Consider the following 24,140-nt stretch of genomic DNA (forward strand, 5'->3'; position numbering starts at 1 on the left):
AAAAAAATCTGGAGGTTGTACGTTTTCAATTCCAACTTTGCTAGGAGTGCCAAATACGTTAGTTCTTGCTGTCGCACACATTACATCGTCATTTACTTGTTTGTATTAGTGTTACCAATGTAAAGCGTTTTTACAGTGAAGCTGTAGGTGACTCGTAGGTCGGGTTTTTTCGTGTCCGTCGACAGAACAGTAGTCGAGAGAATGGTCGTCAAAAAACCATCGCGCACGCTTTATCTCTGTTGGCGTGCGCCTGAATTCTTATCACGTGGTTTTGACACTTGTTTCAATAAGAAAACAACAAAACAAGTGACAAAATCACGAGATAAAGGATAAGTACGTAGCACTCCGCGCATGCGTTTCTCGATAAAAAATAGCGGTTGCATAAGCTGCTGTGGCTACGGCAGAGTACAAAGTCTTTCATATAAAAAAAAGTGTTGGTACAGTGCATTTGCTTTTTTTTTTCGTGAACCATTTGGCATAGAGTCCAAGGGTGGTCAAGCTGCGGCTCACGGCTCCCCCCCCCCCCCCACCCCCCCACACACACACAGACTCCCCCGCCTTCCTCCCGGTCACACGAGCACCTCTCCAAAAAGAGAAATGAAGCGTGTTTTAAATTGAAAGACAGGTTGTGGTTTGGTAGTCTTGTGCTACTGCTACCTTACGTACAGCTGGACTGCTTCTGACTCGGGTAGATTGAAAGTAGTTCCGGTTTAGTTTATTGCTCTAAACAAAAATCCCCCCCCCCCCCCCCCCCCCCCGCAGCTCTTGGATGTTTCGTGGTTTTGTTTGCGGCTCTTAGGCCGGGTCAGCCTGGCCGCCCCTGGATAGACCCTTTTCCTGTTAAGAAACATGAACTGCAGCTTGCGTCCCGAGCGACTTCCGGTCGCACCGTCTTTGCAAGTCTGTTTACCTTGCTTATGTCACTAGTGCTACAAAGCAAAAATGCTACATGGACAACACATTTGGAGATTTAACGAGGGTCATCCGTTGTACAATATTACTCCTTGTAGGAGGCAAGTTGGTTTACAACAATACTCAAAACATTTTAACAAATCTCGCACTCCTTCGTTATTTTGGCGTTCACCTGAAAAACTGGTGGTTAAACATTTCATATACATTTTAAGCAGCCGTGTAAGGGTGGCCTTTGTTAATTTTCTTATAAACCGCAAGTTCTGTAGATTGTCAAAGACTGCAGTACCCCCTAGTGGCGTTTTCCACGAAAAAGGTCTATAGTGGAGTAGGCACTCGTTGCAGGTGATCCCAACCGCTGTCATAGCGTAGATTGGAGCTTTTTTTTATTGTGATCTTTAATTGATGCCCGCAAATATCAAAATATAGGTCAATAGCGTTGCATGCCCGCATAAACGCTCTCATAAAGAGCTGAACACGTTGTAGGCTGGTGACCGGTACTGTTGTTTTAAAACAGTAAGGACGTTTCTAAAACCTACAGTGTAGCAGGCCGGGCTCACCATGGGGAGTAAATCAGGCCGTAATAATTTATGTTTATCTATAATCTTCATGACAAAGATGTGCAAAATTATGAATGTCGTGGTCGCAATAACTTATATAGAATAAACCTTTATTTATTTATTTATTTCAAAATACTACGACCTCAATGAGGTCATCGCAGGGGTGGAGAGATAACATACGTATACATTCAAAAAGGCCATCGATTAAAAATGTACACACCCTACGGAACAAAACATAGAAAACCGTGAAAAATGCAATATAAAAAAAGAGGACGAAACGAAACACATACACTTCAATTACAGATTCCAGGCACCATACCAGAACACCTACTGTATTTGTAACACAAACATATCAAAATCGAGACAACGAGCTGATCCATTTATGTTAATCCAATTTTCTATCGTTCGAGGAAAAAAGGATATTTAAAACAGTTAAGGTGGGCTCTGTACGGTACAAGATTAGAAAACAGTGCTAACCCTATTGCGCATGCAGTTTTAAAGTAGATTTCGGTACGTCTTTCGTGTTTTTTAGAGTAATATAATTTTAAACGATCATTTAAAACTAAAATATGAGTACTGAAGCTTTTTTGCCAATTCAAATATATAAAGTTATTAAACATGGCAGCAATACATGTTTGCTTATCTTCACATTTAGGCAAAGGGCTTGGTTACTGAGCTCATCGACTCCTTCAAGGAACGCCTTCTGAAGATAAGATGGATGGATCACAAAACAAAATTAGAGGCTTTAACGAAGGTCGGTGCGGTTTCCCATTTTGAGATCCCACTGATTAGAGGAAGAAATACTTGTATTTTTACTGTTTTAACTATCGGAGCCAAATCGTTTATGCGCGCTGCTGTTTCTCGCTGGGTTTAAGCTTTTACTTTATGCTGATCAATGCGTGCAGAAACTGAGGTAGATGAGGGGATTAGAGCGCGCGGGGGCGTCCGAGCACTGAGCTCTGGTTGGAATGATTAGTGTGTAGACTGCATTCCACTGCACACGTTGAACGCGTTAGAATGCGGAGCGCCGGCGTCCGGCGTTTGGCTGTCGGATTTGAATGCGTTCGACAAGTGCAGTAGAGAAAACGATAGCTAGCTTTCGGTCTACCCCCTAATTATTCCAACCAGAGCTCGGCGTTCGGACGTCTCCGTGCGCTCTGGTTTCATTCTTTCCCTCAGTTTCTTCCTGAATAATCAGCCGCCTAAATAAGTTACATCGCGATTTAAATCTAAGCATGTGCTTGTTAGAAACCTGTGTGATAATAGATAATAATGACATACCGTAGTGTTTACAATGTATCGAAAAGTACAAGGTATCTAGGAAGTTGATCTACAGTGTGTTTTTTTTATCACACAGATAAACTACCCTTCGTCAAAAGCTCAGTTTATACTCAATTGCAGCGTTCGCAGTACTGTCCAGGTGTTAATTTTCGAGGCTTTTTATTATATGAGTCAAATTTTTTACGCAATTTTTTTTACTTTCTCTAGTATGAAACACAACGCGTTCCCTGCACCATACACCACTCATCTCAATGGACGTGTCGGTTTGATCGGCCGCCATTTTATTATTGCAAATTTACGAAAATAGTGTATAAATTTTCGATAAGATAACGGCAAACCATAATTGTGGCACCTGGTGCGAACTGCTAGACATACACTCCAAGAAAAAAAGCTGTGCTCTGACACCGTTTGCCACATAAAGACACCCGAAAACTTCAGTTCGACGTACTGCACACCAACGACGAACTGACGGCCCCAACTTTTACGAGGGGACAGATAAGGGTGCTATATAACATACTAAACATTCAAAGCACGTATCAAAGACTACATAAAAAACACCGACAATTTGCTGTAGAGCCAGGAATATCCGGATTACTTTTATTGCAGTTAATCACACATTTATTAGCTATTTTAATAAGTTGTACAACTAAGCTATCAAGCAGGTCGCGAAAGTTGGTACCGTTGGTTCACGGTCAGTGTGCTGTATACGTTGAACTGCAGTTTTGGGGTGTAATGAATGTTACAAGCGGTGTAAGAATAGACATTTCTTTTTTCGACCAAGACTGGGTGCTTTGGCGTTAAAAAATTTAGTTTTAAAAGTAAAGTGATAAGCTTGCTTCTAAGAGCCTCGCCAGTTTAGGAATGGTCGTGACTGTAAAGATGAACTATTGATCGCAATAAAATATTTTGTCTTCAATACAATATTATTACAAAGAGTACTGGTGTCGAGTGGGCCTAAATAAACTGTAGGTAGAACTACCTGAGCAAACATAAAACTTGAATTGCTTTGCACAGGTATATTGGTTAGGCGTTATACGGAGGAGAACAATATGCTTATCTCGCTTTAAAAATAGCTGACAAGAAGTCTTGCACATCCTCCCTGCAGGACTCTAGGTGGTACAAACGTGCATGGTTGCAAAACAATTCTGTAAAATACCTGTGTTGTTTTTATTGCTTACAGTCTTAGACTTACAATATTTTCCCACCTATCTGCGCAATTGGCGGTGAAATTGTGTTTTGCCATAAGCTAAGAATTTTAGCCATAAGATATATTCTCATATGAGCCTTAAGGAAGGAGTGTTTGTAAAATGCTTGTCCAATTTCATTTAACAGCTGACTCAAATCGTTAAAAAAGTTGGCTATGCTGATTGGCTGATGAACGACACATATCTGAACAACATGTACCGTGAGGTAAGTTATTTGTGATGTTTTCATCCCATAAAATGTGCCCATAACGCATCTTTTCGACTACACATGCAAAATGAATGATACATTGAACTCAGTTGACACGGAATTCAAATTAAACCTCATAATGTTATGATATTTAACGAGGCTACTGTCCAACAGACTTTCTTTGTGTGATTAATAGAAACAATAGGACAAAAAGAAAAATTTCATTTTAATGATTATACACTACTCAGCTTATTTCTCTTTACATCCGAATAGTACTGTTAGTGCCAATTGAATGTTTCTTCCGATAACAAGGGAGAACTCGGCTAGACCATGCTCCCTCTAAAGATTTTTTCTGGCTTTGATAATTTCATCGTCCTTACCAAAGTAACCATTATTAAAACTTGTGGACAATACGTTTCAGCGACCTCTGTATCACCAATAATTACAATTTATAGGATAGTACCGCTAAGGTTAACCTAATGCAGAATATTTTGAAGTCTTCAACACGATTTTATGTGACTTTTATTTACGGCTACACTTAGTCATACACAAGATGTTATATTGAAAAACATTACAAAAACATTTGGCAATATAGTTTTGCTTAAAAAATACAACTTAGGGCAATACCAATAAATTTCCTTTCTTTTTCATTTTGAAAGGTTGAACCCGTTGTTCTAGGTCAACCCTTTATTTTGTCCTACTTGGATTTCCGGAAGAAAAGCGGCCTGGAAATTTTGAGAAAGTTACGTGTGGAGAACAACCGAGCAGAAGTGTGAGTGACTGAGTTAAAGCTTTGCTTTTGAGTGTTGGGCTGTTATGTTACCCTGTTTAAGTATAAATTTGGTTATGCTCGTTTGACCAAATACAATAAATAAATAAAATTGGTGTATTTTTTTCACAAGAAGCGTCTTCCGGTGTGTGAATTGTTGAAAATTAAGATTAAAACGATCCTTCCTCGCGAGCGGGCATGGGGGCGGCTAAGGAGAAAAGGAAGAAGTTGAAGTAAATCGATCACCAGAGCTGGGTCGTCCTGTTCCTTTCCCCTACGAGCGCTCTCACGGAGCAACATTTGGGGCCGAAACCCGGGAGTTGAACAAGGTTGGACGCCACATTCGTGAATATGGATCGACTAAAAAAGAAGCGAGTGGTTCAATGCAGCCGGAACACCAAGCTCATAAATGAGATACTAGCTGAGCTACAGTCGGACCACATGGACTCCATTGTTGCGTGACAGACTGCTTGCTAGCAACGACGAGCTTCGGAAAGTCAATGAGGGGATAGAGCCCCTCATTGACGACAATGACTTGGAAGAGGACTACAACACCGTGGCTGACTTCGAGGACCAGGTCGCAAGGATCGTCAGCGAGGTGCGAGCCCAGGCGACGCCGCCACCGCCACGCTCCGAAGGCGACAGAGACAGCAGCTCCCACATGACTGGAGTGAAACTCTCGAAACTACAACTGCTGCAGTTCCAAGGTGAGCTTACACAATGGCAACCCTTTTGGGAACAATTCGACGTCGCGGAACACCGGTACAAAAGTCTTTCTGAGGCGAAAAATTTCCAATACTTGCGCTCTCTTCTCGTTGTACCAGCAGCCAGTATGATTTCTGGACTACAAGCCACCGCAGCATGTTACCAAGATGCGGTAGAGCTTCTGACCGAGCGTTTCGGGGATAAACAGCGAATCGAACGCGAATATCTGGGAAGACTGCGTAAGCTACCAGCTGTGAAATCTGAGCGCGACGTACAGGGACTACGGAGCGTCTACGATAACGTGCAAATAAATATCCATGGCTTGCTTTCGCTCGGTATTTCGTGTGATACATACGCAGCTATGCTGGTTGATATACGTCTGACCAGATTGCCATCACGCATCGTAGTGGAGTACTACCGGATCAAGATCCATATGTCACAACTGGCTCCTCCTACTCTCACCGAACAGATTGAAGCCACTTCCAGTGGTGCGACACGTTGTGAGGCTATGGTTGATACATTGAGGAATACGGGAGAAGAGCTGGCTAAGATGCTACAATTTCTACGGGTGGAAATCAAGAGCCGCGAGCGATCCTCACGTGACGAGCGCCCATCGGCGAATCTGTCACCATTGGCTTCTAGACCTCGACAGACTATCCAGATTCCTCAACGATTGTTTTGCGAAACTCAAGTCGTCTAGATGACGCTTGCTGCTTCTGTGGAAATGAGGATCATGGTGCCAGCACATGCTCTTCCAAAAGCTCCTTAGATGAGAAGAAAAGGCGGCTTGCACAGAATAGCAGCTGTTTCCAATGCACGAAAAGAGACCATCGCTCTAAGGACTGTCACAGCAAGGCTCGATGTACCACTTGTAGCGGGAGACATGCCGTCTCTATGTGCAACCCAGAGTGGCGGCCACAATCACTTCGTCGTGGAGCTCCGGCCGATAGCGAAGAAACTACCGACGTCTTAACGGCGGGTTCCACATCTTCACCTGGCGGCAACAGCGTTCTCCTGCAGACTTTCAGGCGCTGGATTGTGACTAACAAGAAGTCTGCTTACATTCGCGGCATCGTAGACGGTGGAAGCCAGAAAACGTTCATCCGAGAGGATGTGGCAACAAGGCTTCAACTGGACAGTATAGGCTACCTCGACCTGAAATTTAACACCTTCTCAAGCACAGAAACAAACAATCCCAGCCAACAATTAAAGGTCATGCGTCTGCATTTGCCAAGCCAGTACGCTACGGCGAGCCATACATTGGATGCCGTGGTTGTCCCGTTCATATGTAAGGAGCTTACAGAAGCACCGTTCGATCACTCGTTCATACGAACCATCTCAGGCGAGCTCGCCGACGAGTTGATGTTCCCTTATGGGAAATCAGAAGCTGGTATAAGCCTCCTGATAGGCGCTACCCAGATATGGCGACTTCTCATGGGAGAGATTCGACGCGCTGAAAGTGCCACCGAGCTGGTGGCCATTTTAACTGTTCTGGGATAGACTTTCCAAAGGCCGACCAGCGCTGCGCAGGCGCTATCATATTCCGTGAATGCGGTTGTGGGTGTTCTCAGTGTTAGGAACAGTCACGAAGACGACTCCACCGCTTTGCGAAAAGTTTGGGATTTAGACAGCCTTGGCATCGTGGATGAGCCAACGATTACACTGCTGGATCATAAGAACGCAATGGGACACTTCAACGAAAACATTCCGATGAAAGGAGGGCGCTATCAAGTCAATCTCCCCTGGAAGGACGCCACATCAATCCTGGGGAACAACTGTGATGTAGCGCACACAAGACTACACAGCCTGATCAGACGACTGAAGCGAGATAGCACCGTCGCAGAGTCCGACGAGGGAATCCCACGCTATATAGATGCCGGGCAGGCAGAAAGAGTCAATGAGGACACCCAGAACAGCGTACCGTCTGCTACATGCCTCATCGAGCGGTGGTTGGTGCGGAGTCAGCGATAACGAAGCTCCAAGTCGTCTTCGACGCCTCAGCTTATGGACCAAGCACTGGGCCCCTGAACGACCAGCTTGAAACAGGCCCGAAGATAAACACGGATCTCCTGCCAGCAGGTCTGACTTTAATTATTCCTAAAGCCAGAGTCGATCCTCTCAAGACGCTATCCCTGCTGCGCCTCATATTGAGGTGAGCACGATTGGGAGCACGAATTTATGTATTCTTGCGAACAAACGTATTTGACACTGACATCGAAGTATGGTACTGGGTGGACTCCATGATAACCGTGGGTTAGATCAGGGGATCTGCGACCGATTGGAAACCATTCGTATGCAACCGGGTTATGGAAATTCAAGCCAAGACTGATCCCTCCAGGTGGCACAACTGTCCTGGTTACATGAATCCAGCTGACATGATGACTAGAGGAAAGAACCTTGAGGACAGGCCAGTGCTGACGATGAATGGTGGTTCGGACAAGATGGGTTTATGCGCGACCGGATAGACCGGCCCCCTGCGGCGTCTCCAGCCAATGGTCTGTCCAGCCATATCGAAGCGGAAAGACGAAAAAAAGTGAATGTCTTGGTCAATGATGCAAACGTGCCAACTCCGCTTCTGACTTTGGAGAACTTCGAAAGCTACACGAGGATGCTGTGGGTCACGGCTTGGGGTCTGCGCTTCGTCCAACATTGTTGACCACCGAGAGAGACAACGGAGCTCTGCTTGTCGGCAGCGGAGATCCGAGACGCAGAGCAATTGTGGAAGAGACATGCTCAGCATAAATGCTTTAACGCCGAGATTTGGGCTCTGTCTCGAAGTCAAGACATCTCGGCGAGATCAAAGATAATGAATATGCAACATTTCACTGACGAAGCTGGCTTTATGCGGATCCGTGGCCGACTGCAGCATGCCTTACTTTCGGAGGGTGAGAGGCATCCTGTTATTCTACCGAAAGATTATCACCTGAGCAAGCTGGTTGCCGCCTCGGCCCATCAGTGCACCTTGCATGGAGGCGTTCAAGCAGTGATGACGGAGTTACGTGAGAAGTTTTGGCTACCGAACGCCCCGAGGACGGTAAATGCGGTGATCGAACAGTGTCGACTTTGCCGACGCTTTTCTGCCCAGCCAGCCTGTGCACTAGTTGCACCGCCACCGCAGAACAGAGTACACAAGGTCGAGTACAGAGTACACGACCGTCCAAGTCGTAGGAGTCAATTTTGCGGGTCCTTTGTTTAAGACTGACGATGACGATGTAGATTCTTACATTGCCCTTTTCGCTTGCCCAACCACTTGAGCTGTACACCAAGAGCTCGTCTCTTCCGTAGCCATGACGCCCTTTCTTCTGGCCCTTCGAGGTTTTGTTGCTCGTAGAGGAATCCCGAGCATAATTTACAATGATAATGTTTTTACGTTCAAGATGGCTGCGAGAGACTTGAGGACTCTGTGGAAAATAATGCGCAGTCCACTGTCGCAGGATTACTGCAGCGCTCCAGTAATCACGTGGAAGTTCATCGTAGAGACAGCGGCATGGTGGGAACGACTGGTGCAATCGGTAAATATCTGCCCCCGAAAAATACTTGGACGAGAGAGCCTATCGTTCGAGGAGCTGACGACTGTCTTGATTGATGTTGAGGCTACAGTAAACTCGCGGCCCTTCACATACCCTCACGCAGAGGCTTGCGAGCCAGCAGTCTTGACGCCAGCACAATTTCTCATCGGCAGAAGACTGACCACACTGCCCGAGACGAAGACGTCTCGGGCAGTGTGCTGGAGACGTTGGAAACAAGATCTCCAAGAGCTTCGCTCAGCACATCTCGCCCGACCCGCTGACAGCTGCTTACCGAAAGTTGGAGACGTGGTTTTGCTTCGTGATGACCGCACCCCAAGTTACCTTTGGAGAACCGTCCGCATCACGGAGTTCTTTCTTTGTAGAGACAGGCACGTGCGAGCATGCGCCATCAGGTTGCCCTCAGGTACATCCACACGAAGACCCATGCGGCTGCTCTACCCACTGGAGACCTGGTGATCAAATGAGCGACTTGCTCATTTGGGGGGGGGGGGGGGGGGGGGTAGGGTGTTGAAAAGTAAGATTAAAACGATCCTTCCTCGCGCTCGGGCATGGGGACGGATAGGGAGAAAAGGAAGAAGTTGAAGTAAATCGTTGACCAGAGCTGTGTCGTCCTGTTCCTTTCCCCTACGAGCGCTCTTAAGGCGCAACATGAAGGACGTATTTATATTAGGATTAGGACACATTCAGTTTCCTTATGCACGTCCTTTTAAATGTTCGTTGCAAAGATTTGCTAATATAAATAATCAACTAGAGCAGGTTGTTCACAAATATTGTTGTAAATTTTGTTTTGTATAGTCCTGTCACTTTGTGTAGTGTTTTTTTAATAAACCCAATTCTTCATGCCCGTCTTCCTCTTACCTTGGACAAGCTAGCAAATTAGCATCATAATGCATGTTTAAATTCGTTTTTAAATAAAGCAGGTTTTCATTCAAATTTGTTTACGCTGTTGTGACCACTAAAAGCAAATGGTATTTGAAATAGCAAAATTGAAGAGATATCTATTCTACTAAGTTGTGAACGTTGAGAACGTTGGTGATATTACAAGTTTAATAATTATGTCAACAATTCACAAGAGGCTGGGCGAAAGCCTATTCCGTATTGGCCAGGTTCAAATTACGATCAAATTTTGTTAATGCTATGTTGGAAAGAATAAATAAATTTATTAAAACTTTAATTATGGCAGCACGTACTCGGAAAGTTTCAGTTACGCAAGCGGTAGTGGTGAATTAAAAACTTCATATTTAAAACAGGTTTTTCTATTTGAAAGAAAAAAAATCTCGGTGCCCCAAAATATAATGGTCCGGCAGCTGACGAAACATAGACATAAATATTAGATAACAATTGGTAGCCCAGGCGCTAATTTAATATAAAGAAAACAAAAGAGTCAGCTCTATTCGTATTTTTTAGCCTTGAATGAAGAAATGTTTATATCTGTGCATATTATATTAATAAATAGGCTACAAAAGAGAACACACCCTGTTTTAGGCAAACTTACAAACCTCTGAACTATTGATCCAAACTTTGAAATGACGTCACCCTATTGTCTAAATTGTGCAATGCATATATTTTATGCATTTATGGCTTTCCAATTTCATGCGTCCTCAGAATATATTCCATACATGGCACAAAATAAGTCCCTTGTATGCTTAAAATGTTAAACAAAAAGTATGTTCAAAGTTAGTTCAATTTACAACAATTTGGTTCTTATTTTCTGCTGCCCGGTAATCTAATTTATATAGATAAATATTGTCTTAATATGCTATTGTAATTCATAGGGCCATAATAAATGTTTCGTTTAGAGGGACAATGAAGGCAATTTCAGATATTTTCTTGGCGATTGAACTGGGTTCTAGGCACGTCTCAATCTCAGGCCACGTTGCCCAAATTTCAGCCGAAACCGGCGCTCGTGTGCCGCGCAAATCAATTAAACAGTCGCGGAAATAATCGTACCGGGATCGACTGGGGCGACGCCCCGAGGGTTACGGGAGAAGCCAGGAGAAGCGGAGCTCACGTGACCGTTGCTGGGCCAAGAAGCGCGACATCAGAAGAGACCCGTCAGCGATTGGTCGAAACGAGAGACAGAGAAAACTGGTCTAAGTTTGGCTTGAATAACCATAAAAAAGTATAAATTGGACCGGAAATGATTGCTAAACCGTAAACGAAGCAGCATAATTATTTTTCTCTTTGCTACGCTGGACGGAAAATGGGCAACGGGCAACTAAGAGCAAACAAATAAAATTAAAAAGAAGAACACGCGGGAGTCGTTTGGTTTTGGTTTCAGATGTCGGTGTCATGTTTACTTTGGGTACACGGTACTCGAAGGACTCTGCAAAATGGTAGTCATGCCAAATTTGTGCGCTGTAGATGTCTGTTCTAACGGTCGACTGAAGACCAGTATTCGTTCGCGCGACGCTAGTTTTAACGTGTGGGTTGCTGTTCGTGTTCTTTCACGACGAAAAGAGAGGGCGTCCGACTTTGGTGAAAACCAGAAATGGTGCTGTTTATTTTCCCCTTCTTGGGTAGTGTCCCCCGCGGAAAAACCGGTTCTCGCTGCCGCTTTGCCCTCGGCATCTCCCCCGCATCCCTGTCCTCCGGAAACGCGCCGCTCTCGTCTCGCCTGCGCGAATGTTGCTCACTGCTTCCCTGCTCGGAGCTTGCGGGCCGCTCGTTACCGGCTGGATGGTGTCCGTCGGGTGATGGCGGAGGCCGCCACACACGTACTCCCGTTCCGTTGGAGTCAGGTCACTGAACGGAAGCCCGAACTCGCCCACGAGAACGGCATTGTCGTGCATGTTGACAGATTCGACGAAACGACCGCGCCACCGCGCTGCTACAACCGATCGCGGTAACCAGAGTCTCGATCTCCTAAATACTACCGATACCGACTATTCACACTTGACGTCACTCCCTACGTCACCTCCGTTTTCGGAGACCCAGAAATGAGAATGGAGATAGTTCAGTTTCGGTTTCTTCAGTTCTTTCGTAGACACAGAAATACGCGTCACAAATGTCTACAAAAAATTAGGCAGCGTTCTAGGTTCCCAGGAAGCCTTAAAACATCATTTAAAAAATTAAATAAAATCGTCTTTATTGCCTTTTTAAATTTTTTATACAAAGGGTGTCGTGTAAGCCTAAGCTAAATCGCTCCTGCGAAAACTACACATCACACACACACGAAAAAACAAACAAATATTGATGTAGTGGTCTGTGCCAAAGAACACGTCAAGAATAGTTATTATAGTCGGTGAGAGAGGTCAAGAACGAAGTGGCAGGTCCTGCCACTTCCTTCCAATTTAGCACTGCGAGCGCTGGAGAGAAGACGACCTCCTCTTCAGCGTTCGCTCTGCTAAAGTGGAAAGAGATGGAAGGATGCCACGTCGTTCTTGATCTGTAACCGACTCAGCGTTCAGTATAATAGGTAATTAATTACTTTTTAGTAAATACAATTTCAATTACTATTCTAAAAATATAGTTTCAGTTAGAAGCTTGATGCAAATAAAGGAAACCAAATAAATCCACCCACATTACATTATTACAAGGCACATGTAGCATTTTACGGCCTTCCAAACAAAATGCTCTATGGACCTTTTCCAAAAATTGTTGGGCGCGTGAGCCAACTCTGAGAGAGGGGACCAGAAGGAAAGGCGCCATTTTTGTGGGCTCTCTCGTCCGCTCAATCGCCCAGAGAGTGCTGATTCTGCTTGACTCCCTCCGCTATACTTGCGGCTATGCTTCAGAGCCGTTCCTCAAAACTGCACAGCGATTTAGTTGCCCAAATTGCAACAAAAATGGTTAAATTTTAACGTTTTATAGGGTTGCAGCATCCTTTTGCAGGTGTTGTACGAAAGCACCCGATGTCAAACACCCGGCCCTTTTGGCCCCGCTTTTAAAAGTCCCCCTTCGAGAAGCCTATGACGCAGATCCTCCGTGTCAGGTGGCTGGGTCCTCAACGTGACGGCGGTACATTTTGCTTTTAACTTTCATGCAGTCATTGTGCACGCGAGCTTCTGTAACGTAATGATCCCGTGCCCGGTACTCAAGAATAACTGGATAATACTTTGCGTTCTTCAGCCATGCGCTATACACAATCACGTCTTGCGACATTAAAAGTGAACACAAACAAAATAGATCAGTCACTGGCAAAACATTTGAAGCGTGCGAAATGAATTCAAGCCCTACGGCGACAGAACCTTGATGGAACGCCTTGGCAACCAACCGTAAACTCTCCTGTTTGCAATGCCCACTTCGTTGGAGGTTCGTAAACTTGCTGAATTCAAGGGGATAATGTTTCTAACATGCCGTTTCTAACTTTTCGATGGTGCAGGCGAGTCTTCGCGATATCAAGACCGCCCGGAGTTAACCCCGACCGAGTTTGTTTACACGGCCCCAAATACGGCGACATTCTCGCAATAAGCTCGAGTGAATTAGGCGCTCAAGGAGAGCAAAATCAGCTGTTTGTAGTGGCCGGATCTCATAAATTGGTTAGGTGGTTAGTTGGGTCGGGATTGAAGATGGTTATCATTACTTTCTTTGCATAACACACTGCCTTGGAAGCCGACCTCTTTTTCAGTGACTTGCACGATGTGATACCGACGTGATAATTGATTGACTCCAAATCGACGGTAGAAACGAATGCGGCGTCGGCGGTCTATTCATATTTCAAGGTATAAAGACGAACGATGCCATCCGTATCGTAGACAATGGCTTTCGTTAATCCTCCAAAGTCGACCTTAGCCATTTCGAAGCAAAGAGGTATGCGAAACGACGATAGAGAGACACGTGCAGGATGGCGAAAGACGGAACAACACCACCAGAGAAAACACCTAAACACACGGACTGGGAGACACGAGCGCGCAGACGTGGACGGCGGAGCGACGATTCCGGAGCCCCTAAAAGTGCGTCGAACGACTCCCGCGAGAGCGCGCTACGATCGTGGCCAAACTTTGAAGACCCATTTGAACATGCTTTAGATGTCGGTTCCTTATTGTAGCGCATGTCCACTCTAGCAGTCCCCATGGGCAAAACGGGCAACGCGCGTGCGCCGCCATGCATCGCACGCAGGAGAGGCTAGATAAGCAACCCTCCGAACTGCCTCATAAGGTTTGCCATTTTACATCGGTGACAGTGTTAAAATATCCTTTACGTGCGATGCGTGGCGCAGCACGGACGTCGTCCATTTCGGCAACGTGCGTTCTGGCTAGATTGCTGGCGCGTAGATGCGCTTCGAAAAAAAACAAAAAAACGGAACCTCAAAATGAGTCCTAATTAAGCAATTTTTATTGCCTTTTGAAGACGAATTTTATATGGTCGTAATGAGGGTGGATTTAGTAGTAATGAACGATCCAGACTGAATTTCCAAATTAAACCTACATTTAAAGTCAATAAAAAATTGCAATTACTAAAACAATTGAATCAGCCATTTATAGTTAGCGCTATATATAACAAGATGAACTCGAGTGGCTTCTTGGTTTAACCTCGCATTTCCACGAGACGGCGTGCATATGAGACACTAAATTGAGCGCTCAAACTAGTAGCTTTGACACTGCCGTTTTCTATGCCGTGTGCAATGTTTTGATAGGTGCAAAATGGAAAAAAAAAATAATATTTTTGGGGTTTTTTTTTGTTTCTTTTGGGCGCACGTTTGCTAGTCAAAGGGGCCACTGTAAAATACGCGAGGTTGAATATTTCGTCCTATAATAAACTGAAAGGTTTCAATACATGTTCAACTAGCCACTTTTGGGGGCGTAATGTTGGTGGAGAATTGACACTTGGCCTCAAAATAATGTAGCCATGATGAGAAACTTAGACGATAATATTTGCGGCGGGCTCTACCGGGCGAAAAATATCACCCATGTGCACATCATACCCACACTGAGCATGCAACGGCAGCGGCAAAAAAAAGCAACAACGTCAACACGCCGCTCCCCCATCCCACCCCCACCCCCCCCCCCCCAAAAAAAAAAAAAAGACATATATATATTTTAGTTTAAGATGCCTTTTTAAGCCATTTTCTAAATAAGCTACTCTTGACTGTTACTGTCGTCCCTTACACGTAGGTGTGCTCGCCGGTCGCCCCCGACCATCACACATAAGTTAAAGTTGCAGAAAGAATACTGGGAGCGTGCGACACCTAAAGGGGGGCGTGCCGCTCTCTACCTTGGAAGCTAGTTGGCGGAGCCACCAACGACAGCGTCCGCGTTTCGTCACATAGTGAGGCACTACCCACTCTGACCTCTTCTAATACACCCACAGCGCCTTGAACGCGTCTGCGCCTTCCCGCGGGAACGGTTTTCGATCTCGCTCCAGAGTGAAGATTTGACGCCTTGACACCTCAAAGCCTACCCTCGTCCGGCGTTGGTCTGTATGTGTCTTTACGCTGTTCGAACCAGATGAGTTGCTCGGAGCGCGGGTGTGATCATGTGTCCCGCAGGTGCAGCCAGCATAGAAGGCGAAGCTGTATACGGCTCGTTGGTGAGGTTTTTTCGTGTCCGTCAACAGAATAGTTCACAGAAAACCATCGCACGCGCCTTAACATTGTTCGCGCGCCTCATCATATATCATGTGGTTTTGACACTTGTTTCTGTAAGAAAATAAGAAAACCACAAAACAAGTGTCAAAACCCCATGATGAATGATAAGACGCGCGCGGACAATGCGAAGCACGTAGCGCTCCCCGCATGTGTTTTTCGGTAAAGATTGCGGTTGCATGAGCAGCCGCGGCAACGGCAGAGAAGGGGGGAGTCACTTCACTAGCCCCGCTAAGAGTATGCGTTTCCCTGTAAAGATTGCAGTTGCTTAAGCTGCCGCGGCAACGGCAGCGTACGAAGTCTTTCATATATAAGAACATTTTGGTACAGTGCATTTACGTTTCTTTCGTCAATCATTTGGTATACACCCTTTTGCTCTTTAAAAACATGAGCTGCCGCTTGCGTTCCATGCGACTTCCTGTCGCACCGTCTTTGCAAGTCTGTTTAGCTTGTTTATGTCACCAGTGCTAGAAAGCATAAATCCTACACGGAAAACAAAGTTGGAGATTTAATGAGGGCCTTTGGCTACACAATATTACATCTTAAATGAGGGAAAATGATTTACAAGAATACTCAAAACATTTTAGCAGGTCTCGCACTCCTTGATTCTTTTGGCGTTCGCTTGAATAATTTGTGGTTAAACGTTTTACCTACGTCTGAAACAGCGGTTGTTAGGGTGGCCTTTGTTCATTCTTTTTATCACCCAGAAGTTATCTGGGACGTCAAAGACTGGAGCACCACCAGGTGGTGTTTCCCATAAACAGGGTCTCTACTGCAGTGGGTGATCGTTGCAGGTGATACCACTACTTCACCACCTTCACAGCGTTGATTGGAGCTCCAACTTGTTTCGTTTCCGCGAAAGCATTATATGCTCCATGACGCGAAAATCCGGCGTCGTTGGCGGCGTGACCGAACGATTGTTCCAAAAATGGCAGGCGGCGCAAAAAGTAAAAACACACAAAAATGGCTCGGATTAACGTCAAAGTTCTCAGGGACGTCCCTGTAAACAAAGTCAATTAATGTATTTGAAAAGAAAATTTGGTACATTTCGGTATGGATGGGAATCGAAGCCAGGCCTCCGGGGTGCGAAACGGGCAGGCTTCTCCGACCCCATAGCGGCTCAACGATTCTGGCAGAATAAACGCATGGAACAGTGCGTGCATCATTGGACACGTGACGGAGTAGCCAGTCGGAAGGAGGTGTAGGTACGTCATGGGTGCATAAAATCAGCACGTTGCCTCCCGCGCGTCGCACTCCGAATCAGCAGAAATAGCTTTAACCCGTGTTGAAAACATCAATCGAAAACATTTCACTAAAGGGACTATATTGCTTTCTCATTCCCACACGTCGTATTAAGTGTATCTGGCGAATTTGTGCTTCTGGAATATGCATTTACAAGGGATCTGCGCGCTCCACGGCCAGGAAATCACTATGGGACGACATATATCAGTACCAAAATTGAGCAAATCTACATGAGCGGTGTTGCTTCCTCTTCCTAGCATCAGATTGCTCCCAGCTCGTCAGTAGATGGCGGCGGTTTTAGCCGGCGCATGGAGGGGTCGCTGTTGTAGAGGAGGCCATTCCGGCCATGCTCAGTGCAAAAATTCTGCTAGGAGCTTACGAGCCACACCGTGGCGCCACTGTGTGGACGCAGGTACCATTAGACAGATGGAAATTTATTCAAAACAGGAATAGAGAAATACTTCGGGCGGCTATTGCAGTTGGAACCTAATGATTCCCCAAGCCAGATACTATACTGACCGACGTAAGCAGAGCAGACGCATAGGGGACAGATAATAGCTCTACAAAAAAACCGCGTCATATCACCTCATAAATCGTCTCATCTGACGCGAACCTACGTCCCATGTTACGCCACAGCCATATAAGCGATATTAAATGAGCAAGAACCAGAGCACATCAAATATAAATTGTAACTAAGCGTATGAGGGTGTTCCAAAATTTTCCAGGAATCTTTTCACCGAGCAAGTAAACTAAGCATCGCCATAACTTATCGATAGTGATCCAATCCAGATGCCTAATTTTATTTACTAACTGTTATCTTACCTAGAAGTTTTCACTTATTTTCATAAAATATCAATGGGAAAAGGTATGGTCAATGGGGCTCCCGAGCACACGGAGCTGTATGGCGCCAGTTACCGAAAATGAGCTACATTTTACCCTTGAAAGTTTCAGAAGATCACCTGTATATTTTGAATGAAATAATAACTGTTAAGCAGGGAACACATGAGCACATGAGCGGCAAAAACGGGCGCCGCGCGCTGATTCCTTTAGCAACAGCCCAGGACGCTGTGACGTGGACCTATGCCAAGCCGCCTCATCGCAGCGTGCGCACACCTTGCCATGGAAACTACCGCACTGCTCTCGCTTTTGTCGCTCATGTGTTCCCTGCTTCAATTCTGAAACTTTGGCATCATGTTCGTACAGTTAGCTCTACATTTTGTATAAAAATGAAATTTCGGCTACGCGTGCTTTATTTTTGCGGCAAACCAATTACCGTTTCTTTTTTTTTTTGCTGTTTTTTCGTGGGCTGGGGCGGGAGGGGCATTTTGTATATCTACGTTCCACCCCAGCATTCGAGTTCGTCCAAAATAAATATGCAAAATATTGCTTATTCTGACAAATACAGGACAACATGTTGTGGGCTTCACAGTCCTTGTGAACCTGATGAGGTTTGTTTAAGTTTATTTATTTATTTCGCCATATAGTTGATTGATTTCGCCGCTTTTTGAGTAGTCCCCGTGGCCCCCAACCTAGCGCAGGGCCAACATGCATTATGCTAGTAATCTGTTTTCATTTGGGATGCTACAAGAAAAAAAAAATAACACTCAATAGATATAACGGAGTCAATATTTACAGCAAATATTTCACCTTCCTGCCTGTTTCACAGTTGGGAATCAGGTCCTGCTACCGGGAATGCCTTTTATTCACCGCTGTCAAACTCAGTCAGTAAGTTTCTAACATTTCGTCTTTCCTACATTAGTGTTGATCCTAAAAAAAAGACACGAAACGGTGTTTCTTGTTTCTTCTGACTTGGGAAGACTTTCTGTCAGAAGCTTCGTATTTAAATAAAAAAATGTGCTTCATGTTTCCGTATCGATGACTTGACGTGTAAAAGTATTATATTTTTATATATTTACGGGTGCCAATATGCATACTGTACAAAGCATATTATTAAAAAACGGAACGCCAAAGCGCCTCTTGTTGGGTTAAGATACACCAGCGAAACACCTTGTTTGAACATATGTGATATCGTGATTTTTGCCTGAGTATACTTTGTATAGAAGGATTAAAAAAATATAATATTAAATGACGTACAGCCGTTTTACGAAGGAGGTTGCGAGGAGATGAGATGTATATTCTAACTACATTTGTTTTTGAGGTATCTATAAAATGGTGTGTTTGTATTCGGAATTATGATGATACACGCGAAACATCGGGATTGATCTTCCTATGTTTACATCACCTACGGAGTTTATAGGGCGTTGCAAAACTTGGTTTTTCCGTTCATGCTTTGTTGTTTTATTTTAAGGATCCGCCATTGAACAATATTAACTTGGAGCGTCAAGTCACCAATATCCTAATTCTGACGAGACGAACATGACGAGTCTTGAACATTTATTTTAGTTTTTTTTATACGATTCTTTTTGAAGCGGCGGGAAAAAAGGATTGTTCCTTGCAGCGTATAAAAAATAATTACTCGAATGACCTGAAATTTGTTAACGCAACTTCTTAATACCTGTCAGTTTTTCGTTCCACGGAGAGTTTTTGTTTTCTGTAAATGTACAGAATAAACATATGTTTATTTTTTTCAGTAATTCCTGCGGGAATACTTCAACCACCTTTATTCGAGTACGGCTTACCAATGTGAGTTTATTTGCAAAAGATATCTGCGCAAACATTTGTGCATCACCAACGTAAACGTGACCAGTTTTAGACTATATTGTTATGAGTTCACAAACGAAACGTTAGCACGTTTACTCCTATATCAGAAATAGAAAAAAACATGACTATCAATATTTTCTTTTTAAGACTTTTATACATATACAATATTAGATTATTCAGCTTCTCAATCCGTAGTACATGTGTTTTTTATTGCGTTTTATATGAAAAGAAGGGATTGAGTGCTAAAGTTAAGAGAAAAATATTGACATAGGTACGTTAAGATTTTTAGAGCGCAGCTCTTAGGCGCCCGTTTCCAGCTTGAGCGGCGTCGGCGTCGCCGTCGCCGTCGCCTTAACTGCGCGGTGCATGATGGGAAATGTCCCATAATGCAACGCGCGGGACTCGTGACGCTGCGAGTCTCGTCACAAGGGCCACGTGACACCACAAGGGTCACGTGACGTCACGAGGGTCACGCGTTGCATTATGGGAAGCGTCCCATGATGCAACGCGCGGGGAGGACGAGGAGGAGGGGGAGGGAAAGGAGAAGAGGAGGAAGGAGGAGGAGGTAGGGGGAGGAGTGAAGGAGGGGAAGGAGGATGGCGGAGGGGAGGAGAAAGAAAGAGAGGAGAAGGAGGGATGAGGAGCAGGAAAGAACAGAGGAGGATGACATGAGGAGGGAGGAGCACGGGAGGAGGAGGGGGTATGGATGAGGAAGTGGAGCATACTCTCCCCTCAGTATCTCCCTACCTCCCTCTCCTCAAGAGCTGCGCTCTAATTCGGCGTTACAGGAAGTTGTAAACCTCTTTCATTTTTTTTAAACTGGTCGAAAAAGATCTTGAATTAACCAGAAAATATTGTTCATGATTTTATGATTTTATCGGAATCTGTGAAACATTACATCATAAAAATTATATTTTTACAGGCACATAAATATTGGGGCAGTAGGGACAGTTATTGGCCATGAAGTGACGCATGCCTTTGACGAGACAAGTAAGAACGCATACTATATATAGTACGATGGCTGATTTTTGGAAGAATTGATGATATGGGCATGAAATAAAGTTGGAAAGTTGGAAGCTTTTGCAAATTATTATGCGTGGCACAAGCTTTTGAATGCCATCCTTAAAGGAGGCTAACGGCTGGGTAGTTAGAGCTCCCACACGTGCTCAGCAAGTCCGATAGTCGCCACCGAACGCTCTCCCTTATTATATAATATTTAAAATTACATCATCATCTCCGAAACATTTTCGAGCGCAGCTCTTAGGCGCCCGTTTCCGGCTTGAGCGGCTTCGGCGTCACCGTCGGCGTAACCGCGCGGTGCATTATGGGTAAATTTCCCGCTAGATTTAGCAGAAACATTCCCTGGCTAAATTTAGCGGAAACATTTTCCCGCTAAATTTAGCTGGAAAAACTCTTCGCCAAATTTAGCGGAAAATGTTCCCCTAAATGGGAGGCAAGCAGGAGAGGAGAAGGGGCATAGCCTCCTCTCCGTACCTTCCCCTCCTCCTCCTCAAGAGCTGCGCTCTAATTCGGCGTTACAGGGGATTGTAAACGTCTTTCATTTTTTTTTTTCAGTCGACCGACTGTCGTGTCGGTTTCAACCGACTGTCGTCGCAAACCGACGTTGGCGTCGGTTTTGTTCACACGTTAAAGAGTGATTGAAAATCAAGGCGGCATCCTTCTTTGGGTAGAACATTTAGGACCTTGAACCAAATCACAAGCATTGCCTAAATTTCACGGCGAATAGGCGGAGGAGCAGATATATTATGCATATAAAATTTGTGTATATCAAAACAGTTTTTGAAGGGTGTTTTGAGAAAAAATAGCTCTGGTATCACCGTAAGTGGCATAGCACGACACTTAAGTGTTAACCGGTTTGTGACGAAGGGATGCCAATATGAGCAACAGTTACTGCGTTGCTACTCAGGCGGTCACTAAGAGCAATAGCGTTCCCTACACATTCTGACCGAAACGAGCGTAAAGGAACACTGCTACCAACGCCTAAAACAAAAAAAGTCTTAATTTATTTTATATCATTGACACTAGTACTCTACTTGGTTAAAAAAATAAAAATAACACAAAGGAGTCGCGGCTACGCAGCATGCCAGTAGTTTGGAATAGCTAGTGTATTAAAATTTCCCGGCATGTAAAAAAACAAGACAAGCGACTTCATAATGCGTTTAGTTTTTTTTTTATGGAAGCCAAGCCGACTTATTATCCTCTTTGTTTTGTATATTACGACTAGTCGTGTCATAAAAACAACATTTATTCATATGTCTAGAGAGGGTTTTGACATGCAATTGCTTTTTGTTGGATGTCATCTTTTCAGTAAAAAGGCATGACAGGTTGCTCTCGTTTGAATATGCAAATATTTTTGATAACAGTCTTAAATTTTAAGATTATCATAACTAGTCCTAGACAAAATCAGTAAATTACCACAATTTTTAAGGAATTTGCAATGCACTTTTACAATATACACAGTAACGAAAAATAGCTTGTGGAACCGCCTCTTCTTAATAAAGTTGGCACAACGCGTACGCTAAATGAAGGTGTGATTTATGAAAATAATCGTAACATATTTGAGCATACTAATAATCCAAATATAGCAAATAATAAAAATTTCGATTAGAGAATCATTAGGTACGATATGTAGATAAAAAGTTTGTTGTAACAATATGCGAATTATTTAAATAACAAGAACAAAACAGTTCTGCCCTTATGTTTTATCGGGGAATCATTCAATAAATCTTTTATTGTTGATTGAATTATTGTTACTTAAAACAATACGGACTATATTGAATACCTCATAGATAAGGAAGGTTTCAAGAATTTTGCTGTATTAGTGACTAGTTTGTACTTAAAATTTTGTATTCCTTAAAAAATTAATTGCAATAGAAAATCAGGCAAACACGCAAACAATGGTGCACAAAGTAGCAAGAGAACAATGGTTTTTAAATTTATTTAAACAACTATAACAATATTTTATTGAGCTTTTTGTCCCATTACCACGAAGCGGGCGGGTTATCATAGTTTTAGTTGTAAGCATTATCAAAATCTTTAACAAAATATAATCAAGGCAGCAACAACGAAAACCACAAGCATCAAAAAAGAAGGCAATTATGAATGCTTAACATGTTTCACTTGTCATGGAAAATATCTATGATCACAGATGATCCGTGCTCTTCATGTCACGTTAAAGAGCCGACATGGCCAACTATATGGGACAGTTTGTGTAATAAAATAATTTTAAGGAAATATCGATATTATTATTGGTTTGCGTAGTTTAAACTCAAGAAATTACTGTTCTCGGGACCATTGGAATATATTGTCAAACAAAGCAGAAATTCACAATTTTCTAAATGTGGCCTATAGAATTCAATGCAAAAATAATTGTAGAGACGTGGAATAAAAACTGCATACGTCCAAAACTTGAATTACTGCATAATAATATTTCTGACTGTCATCAAAAATATTTCCGGGGAACATTTCGATGTTTGTTGTTATTAAGCTGAAATTGTTATTTTAGTTCATTCGCCGATGTGTTGATATTGTGGAAAGTTGAGAATGGACACTAAATTGAATTCATAACGACTCCACGTCGTAAATTTACCATTTTATTGTGGCATAGATAGAGCTGCAGCATCATTGAGCCGTTTATCCGAATATATATATATATATATATATATATATATATATATATATATATATATATATATATATATATATATATATATATATATATATAGCGTGTTTTTCTTTTAGTCTCACAGATTTGTTAAAAAAACAAAAAAACATGAAAGCTACACTTATGCGGTTTGTGCGAGTGAGTTATACGCCCGGGGGGGGGGGGGGGGGGGGATTATGTGGGTGGCTAAGCTTTGCGATAAGTCGGCTAATTAATTTAAAAAATAATTAAATATCTAATCAGTTAAAATAGGCATATGGTTTCAATTAGAAACTTGTCGGGCGATATTGAAAACCACAAAATAAGTCATTTTAATAAAGACTATCAGCGCGTGAGAAGCGAGTGCACTAAAGTTACCACTTGTGGAACAGGTACAAGGCTAGCGGTTGCGTTAAAGTGCCCGCGCGATTTTTCCGTCTCTTATCTAGCCCCAGCCTTGTACCTGCTACACGAGTGGTAACTTTAGCGCACTACTGCGCTTCTCACGTGCTCAGACTCTTTCTAGAAATTACTGATTTCAAGGATTTGGACGACGCTCAGCAAATTTCTAATTGGAACCATATAACTATTTTCCCTAATTAAAAGTTAACTGACAAATTTTAATTAGTTAGCCGAGTTATCGGAAAGATTAGCTACCCCTCTAATGTCCTACCGGGCGTATGACTCACTCGCACAAACCACATCAATGTAGCTTTCATGGCTTTTTTTAAACAAATCTGTAAGAATAAAAAAACACACTATATATATATAAAGAGCGGTCCCCGCTCGAAACGTCAGATAAACTTCGAATTAGTAACTCTGACAGTACGCATTTTTGACTTATTAACTTTTCCCGGTATATATATATATATATATATATATATATATATATACCATTCAC

The 24,140-nt window shown here is 43.5% G+C and overlaps 1 protein-coding gene across 1 annotated transcript in view; it reads left to right on the plus strand.

Annotated features, from left to right (window-relative positions):
• The window catches only part of LOC8035500 (neprilysin-1-like), a 90,502-nt gene that overhangs the window by 49,338 nt on the left and 17,024 nt on the right, over nt 1-24,140 (plus strand). Inside the window, exons 10-15 of the mRNA XM_040214774.1 lie at nt 2,125-2,223; nt 4,083-4,160; nt 4,802-4,914; nt 18,581-18,639; nt 19,506-19,557; nt 20,498-20,565. Coding sequence (XP_040070708.1) covers nt 2,125-2,223; nt 4,083-4,160; nt 4,802-4,914; nt 18,581-18,639; nt 19,506-19,557; nt 20,498-20,565 — 469 coding nt within the window. The remainder of the gene's footprint in view (nt 1-2,124; nt 2,224-4,082; nt 4,161-4,801; nt 4,915-18,580; nt 18,640-19,505; nt 19,558-20,497; nt 20,566-24,140) is intronic.

Source organism: Ixodes scapularis, unplaced genomic scaffold, assembly GCF_016920785.2.
Source record: "Ixodes scapularis isolate PalLabHiFi unplaced genomic scaffold, ASM1692078v2 PGA_scaffold1__304_contigs__length_218370807, whole genome shotgun sequence".
NCBI lineage: Eukaryota > Metazoa > Arthropoda > Arachnida > Ixodida > Ixodidae > Ixodes > Ixodes scapularis.